Raw genomic sequence first — 7,154 nt, 5'->3', positions numbered from 1 at the left:
GGGAGAGGAGGGGAGGGGGCTGTTTTTGGTGGGGAGGGGGTGTGAGGTTGTTGAGAGGGGAGGTGTGTTGGAGGAGTTGAGGGGGGCGCAGGGGGTGGTTTGGGAGAGGACGATGGAGGTTTTAGGGCCGTATTTATGAGGATGTAGGCGTTGGTTTTGGTTGAGTAGCTTATGTCTTGTTTTCTTTTTAGTTTGAAGTTATTTATAAGTGATTTTGAAGTTGCAATATATCTCTCTCATATTAATACAACGAGTTACACGTCGGCCTAGACAATGGAATCCTTCCACGTCTGGATCAGAGCATCATATGGGAACGCCAAGCATTGATGTTAAAGGTTCCCTAGATGCATACTTCAAAAGTTCACGTTGGATGGTGCTCATGATATGGCTGCAATGCATCCAGCTGTGTTCGGTGGTCACTGGTGGTCGGTCGTAGTGATTACATTTCTCCTGGTCCCAAATTGGCGTGGGGATGTCCCGGCGACCTATAGATTGGGAAACATGGCAATTTTAGCCATGGTTATGCAACCTCTCAGCTGCCTGGGGGGAGTGATCACCAGTCTTTACCTTGATGATCGAGAGTTTTCAATGGTTCTGCTTGCTCTTTTAAGCGTTATACCACTGGGCGCACTCGTGCTTAGTGTATTGGTGGCGTCTTTGCTCGCGAAAATGCTTTTTGGACTTATTACGGTCGTTTCTCTGGTATTAGTTGTGCTTTTGTTCATTGAGATTAGTTTTGTCCGCCTTTGGCGGTTGTCACTGGTAACGTTTTGTCGATGGGACATTTGCTGGGTTCTTCACATATTTTGCGACAATGCGTAGTGTTACGCGAGTAAGATCCATTGAAATCTTCATCTTACGCCTTGACCACGAGAGCCCGGTGGCTTTGTGGTGTTTGTGTGAAAGGTTGTTGCAGGTTGGGTGAATTCGACGTTGTTCTTTTATGGGAGCATTGTGTTACTGCATTGAAGTAGCATGCATGTCTGTAGTTGCTCAATTTTTACCAGAAACCTTGTACTGTGAGGTATACAGAGTCATCTCTCATCCTCCAGTGGTAGTAGCCACCGCATCTACTATGATTCAGACAAAATCGTTGATCGTGTAGTGACTAGAGGTCTCGCCAACTCGCATGTCTTGGAACATTGGGCCCCGGCGGTACTTGGAGGAATACGTCATGGCCAGTCATACACATCGGTATAACTGACAAGTAAAGTGATCTGGTTTAGGCTAAGATGCCATGCCGCCAATGAGAAGGATCATGATTTCGCTGGAAGCCATGGGTTGTTAAGCTGCACTCCCAACACTAAGTATCAAACCAGGAAGGATGGGGCCAGGTTCGTACTTGGTCCAATAGTGCTACCAAATAACTAGGTTGATTCCGTCTGATTGGTTGGGAGTGCGATATTCCTTATCAAGCCGTTGTGCCACAACCAGAGGTGTGCCATTAAGGAAGTTTGGGTGTGGTGCGAGCTGACTCACTGTGGTTTTGGCTACACGCGATGCACAGAAAACTGACAAGGCTTCGGCTGACAACCTTCAAGATGAAGATGACGTCGACCGGCTCTTCGCTTACATGCCGTGCTACCAGACTAGCACGGTGCGCGTAAGCTGCTTCCAATCGAAATCAACATAGCGTTCCTCTCAGCGCACGCAGCCTGATGTCGCGACCAGGGGCTTCGTTCTAGGTCGGTCTGCATACATGGAAATATGCACGCAAGAAGACAGTAATTCCTTTAAAAGCGGGCATGATGTCCCTGGATCGCCCACCCTGTGCGGGAGTAGACAGCCTTTCTGATCTGTTTTGAGTTGTAACTCTTGATGCTGGATATTCGTTTTTCTGACAGTGTCTACAATTTTCGATGATATCCATTCTATCAATCCGCCAGGAACCGAATGGTTCAATTTGCGCGAAAGATTGTTCTGCCACAGCGGGCGAATTGCATGCGAATGCTGACGTTGGTGGCGTTGGGGTAAGTAGCCTAGGCAGGAATGCGTGGATCATGCCATTACTAAACTCTTGACTCTCGAGTCATATAATTACTGACAGGTTTCTTGAATCATTAGGTGTTAGTAGGTTTTATGGCCACAGCATGGCTTGTGGTTCTCTCTCCTTGTCATCTTCCGTTACTCTCTTGCTTTCGACCCTGCCGCCGATCCACTCGCCAACCGAAGACGAGATCGAATACATAGCCGTAGGCACGCTTTGAGACCCAATGCTGTTGATGTCAAGGCTGTGGGCATCTTCAAGGGACTTCGTGGACGTCTTGGTCATTATTCGCACTGGGAAATGGCTTTGACGAAGGTAGTCAGATTTTCGTAATATGGTTCGGAAAACTCGCTAATCAAACAGACACAGATATTTCTCAAACTATGCGATATTCAACTCTTAACCGGATTTGGCCTTCTGTTTAGTAGCTTCGTCAGCTTGACGTGCTATATGTCGGCATATCACTGGCAAATCATCACGTATTTAGTATGGTTTTCAAACCTGACGCATGCTGCCTGCCTCACAGCCCTACGACAGTATTTGTACCAGCATCAAATGGAGCGAAACTTTCGTATGGTCTTGATGGTGATTCTACTGGCTGGGTTGATTACAGCCATAATACCGACCGGGTATTTCAATTGTGGGGACAACGGTGACTACATAATACGGGGTCAAGGGACGGCAAGCGTGCCAGCCTCTAATGCTCGGCGCTTTTTCAGCCAAAGGCGGATTCAATCCGCGTGGGAAAGCCGTCTCTGCAAAGAAGGCGAAAGCCCTTACACTGATGACGCTGACGACGGGTACCCCTGCAATGAATATCAGCACTCCTCGGGCGCTCCACTAGCCACCACAGCCTACGAGTCGTCCATTCTTTCAGTACTCCTCTTGACGCTTAGCTTTTCCAGTCGCTCAGTCAAAATGTTCCGCGTACTTTCAGAGATAGCCAAGGATACTATTCGACAGAAAATTGGGCACTGGGCAGTGTCTTGTCTCACTGCCACGGTTACAGGCTACCGGCGTTTCGGAACCACGGCGTTGCGACGGAAGCTTTTGGCTATATTTCGGCCTTTAGACCTGATGATTGCGCTATACCTAGTCGTCAAACTGTATCTGGACATGTTCTTATCAGAGTTAGCAGATGTAAGTACCGCCTGATCATACCGTTCCAGGTTGTTGAAAAACTTCCGGATAAGATCAAATGACTTCTCCACGGAACAGGGCGTACTAAAAGTCAGAGTGTGCAGGTTTTCTGGCTATTGATATCTTCACTATGGGGCACTGTTCGTCTTTTCTTAGCACGAGAATCCGCTGATGTCTATGGAGAAGAAAATGAATGGGGCTTCGGACAGGTCTTGTCCGTATTTCTTCTCTTAGGCCCAATCATGACGGTTTCCATAACCGTTTTCGCCACTATTAGAAGTCAAAAGAGATTTAGAAAACAAGAGGAGGATGGCGAATCTATCAGACAAGCGGCGTCGTTGCTTACTGCCTATCGAAATGGTAAACCGAAGCTTTGATTTTCACAAGACAAAGCACTAATTCCGAAACAGAGATCATGGCTGCACAGCGGGAAGACAGCGACGTATTACATCGAGTGTCAAGCCTTCTCCGAGACATCGAGTCAGAGTCGGGTATCAAAAGAACAACTGATAGAAGACTCTCTTCACAAACCGAGCTGGAAGATATTCCTCTGGACGAGTTCCAGCAATTCCCAGATGACGCAAGAAGTACCGAAGTCAATGGTGTGTCAGAGACGATATTCTCATCTAGGATGCACTCAGATAATGAGGAGGGCATTGTTAAGTTGCCAAATCAAGACACAGTGACTGGAATGGGATATGTGGACATGCGAGCATCACTTTCTTTCCGCTTCTCGCAGTCTCAGTGGATGACTATCGTAATGTGGTTTTTCTCTCTTCAATTTCTCGCATTGGTGATCATTGTATTCTTGTTCTTGGCAATCGACTTCGAAAAACCTTCTTCCTTGCTGAAAGGTTCTATCTTCTCGATTTTTATTGTACAGCCCTTAAATTGTTTTATTGCGGTGGCGCTCGGACTATACATGGGCGATGGTCGAGCGTCGAAGTTCCAAATGCCACTGCTTTGTATTCTGCTCTTCATATTTCTGCTTGGCTGGAGTGTCGTCACTGTCCTTCCCTTTATGTCGAGCCTTTTTATGTGGTACTATGCATTCGGCCCCTTGATTATTACAATCATTCAGTTTCTGTATCTAGGCTTTCGATAGTTGGAAATATAAAGCAGGTGTGGGCTTTGTCTGGTATATTTAGGGGAGTTTCCACGTAAATAGTGTACGAGGCAAGAAATTAACCCACAAGAAGTGCTTTGGTATTTGGCACCGTCGTGAAGCCATTTCCCTTCCCTCAATGCCACCTAGATCTACCTCATAGGAACTGGGTTTATTAGTCTCAACCGCGACGATGATCTGAAAGTGATTGCACGATTTATCAATGCTAGGTATGCTGCCCTACCCCATCGAGTGCGAGTAGACCCCTGTACACGGCCCTCCAGTCTTTCTCCAATCTCATCGACCACAAAATTAGTCATTCGCTAGAGAAAAGTGTCATCTCTCTACGTGTGAGTTGATTAGAGATTGCCCCGTACGCCTTTGTACCGTACTCCACTCGCACTCGATGGGATATTACAACCTAATAGAAAGTTGAAGTACCGGGCAAACAGCAACCTCAAGCTAGCGCACCACAGACTCCAACCAATGTACCAAAAAAGGCAAGCAATGACCTATTCCAATCAGTCCGACCCCAGTCCGCTACGAGCTCCTTCAAGTCCGTCTTCTCGCCTTCAGTAGCTCTAAGCTGCCAGTTGATCGCCTCGTTAAATGGGTACGACACGAAGATGGTGTATGGCACTATTGCCCCGACGATGCAGGTCGCAGCAGCAAACAGCGGGAATCGAAGGCTTCCGGTCTTCATGGGTTCAGTGTAGGCCAAGTAGGCAAAGCTGGCGGCAGTGCCAGTGACGACAACCTTCCCGACGTATCGGCCGACGTCCCAGGCGCGCTTCCACTGCTGAGCGACCAGAGGTGACGGCGCCGTCTTAACCGCGGGCATGAAGACAAAAGCGCCACTGAAATAGTAACCTGTGACGTTGGCACGTTAGACGATGCTGGGAGGGCGAATTAGCTTGAGAACTGACCACACATGAACCCTGCCAGGGTGAGGGTGAGGGCTTCGGGAGAAACAGGCATGATGATGATTGATTAAGAAGTAGTTGATGTGTGATTGTGTTGTTTTCACCGCCGGTGAGAAAGAGTACTTCAAACGACGGTTTGCTTCCAGATAAATATTTCCACCGCCGTTGAGATCCGAATCATCGGCTTCTCGGGCGGAGCCGGGCATTGCCGTTTTAGGAAGTTTCCGTGCGGCCTGAACATTATCCCCATGTTTCGGAGCAAAGTCAAGGAGTCCTACTATCCCAGTCTAGCTTAGTTTCCACATCTCTTTCAGAATCATCCTGCTCAACTTTGTCCTTTTATTCCCCGTTGGATGCTCGATTTTCCAGGTCATCTGAGATCTCGTGGACCCACCTACATAAGTTGGCCGTGGGACCGATGGTGAACCCAGTGTAAGTATTACACCGAAATGACGACAGTAGTGCTCCATGTGCCTTAGGATCATCACAACAATGAAGTTTGAGATTTATATTTAGCATAGCGCCCTAAGCATTGGGTTGACTCTCATGCTCAATCCCGGGCACGTCCCAGTCAACCATCAATGCCAGAGAATCAGCTAAAGACATTCCCTCCTGATTCCACTCAATAGGATGACTGAGAAGTTCCTCTTCTGTCATCGGTCCATCCACAACTAGCGAGTCCGGTTGGACAGTGCCCAAACTCCCAATCGATGGCACCTGAGATTTGGTTTGCTGGCTGGGACCGGGTTGTCCTGAGAACATGTTGGAAGCCAAGTCCAAGAGCGATGACAACTGAGAAATCAACTCGGTGAAAGACTCATTGTCCCACCTCACGTTCACCAATCCTTGTATTACCTCTGACAAGAGGAGATATGTATCAACGTCACTCTGTGCTATCATATATCCGTACAGGATGAAATAGGGGTTCATTGGATAGAACAGCAATTTCCTTGTCATTGTTAGCAGCTGGCACAAATAAAATGTGAGGGTGCATTGAAGGGTAATCACCATGAGATGGACAGTTTGATGGCGTAGCCGTCTGGTCCCGTTGATAGATATGATAACGCGAAGAGGAGATATCTCAGGGAGTCCCGAGCATGAGCCAGTAATTCGTTCTGCCTGTGTGAATTACTCGAAGCCGGCAAGTCGAGTTGCACAACGGAAGTCATAATTGCAGACGCAGCGTACGACGTTGCTGCAGCCTCGCCAGGCCAAAACGGATCAGTTTCGCAAACGCAACGAAACTACAAATTGAAATTAGCGAGATACCTTATCATTGGCACGACTTGAAATCTTGACCTTTTCCAGATCACCCCTGATTTCATGCACCGTGCGCTCCAAGTTCTCAACTTGCTCCGAGTAGACATTGATATTCTTTGGGTGCCGGAGAGCACGAACAACCGCATCCTGAACTTCAGCCATGTCAGAGAACAAGTTGTAGAGGCCTTGAACGGGACCTATGGAGTCCTGCGGAACAGTTGTTTTCGGAATACGCCCCGGACCAAGTGACGGTGCTCGATCCATGGTCTGGGACAAGGTCTTGTCAAGAATATAGCACAGCTCGACGGCATGCTGTGTGTCTGATTGACCTGCAGGAATTGCCTCTGAAACCCTCACGGAGGAATCACTGCGTGGGAGAGATTCATACACTCGACAGGCTGCCGCCTTAAAAGTCCATGCTCTCTCGAAGCACCGAACGTTGAAAGCGAACATCGCCTAAAGCCGGAACGACTGATCAACGTGTGTTTTCTCAATGATGGTACATATAAACTTACCCCCGATAAGAGGGCCTGGAAGAGCGCAGTGGTTGGCAAGTCGGCCACACTCATACGCTGGAGACCATAGATGATGTTCTGTTCGTAAGTCAACGTACCCACTTCCGAAACACCCCCCCATGCGAAACACCAAAAAATAATGCTATCGCAACAACACCACCAATTTCAATTAACTATCAACGAGGTAAAGTTGCAACCACTATGCAGCTTTCGGCCTCACTAGG

The 7,154-nt window shown here is 48.0% G+C and overlaps 1 protein-coding gene across 1 annotated transcript; it reads right to left on the bottom strand.

Moving 5' to 3' along the window:
• Nucleotides 1-4,763: 4,763 nt before the first annotated feature.
• Nucleotides 4,764-5,073, bottom strand: COL26b_014470 (uncharacterized protein; the record flags this gene model as incomplete). Its single annotated transcript, XM_053187041.1, has 1 exon — nt 4,764-5,073. A coding segment is annotated over one exon (310 nt), but the record flags the coding sequence as incomplete, so codon positions are not given.
• Between the last annotated feature and the right edge of the window lie 2,081 nt (nt 5,074-7,154).

This window comes from Colletotrichum chrysophilum (genome assembly GCF_026319265.1).
Source record: "Colletotrichum chrysophilum strain AFK26 chromosome Unknown scaffold_410, whole genome shotgun sequence".
In the NCBI taxonomy this organism is placed as follows: domain Eukaryota; kingdom Fungi; phylum Ascomycota; class Sordariomycetes; order Glomerellales; family Glomerellaceae; genus Colletotrichum; species Colletotrichum chrysophilum.
This window is presented reverse-complemented; position numbering and strand designations above follow the sequence as displayed.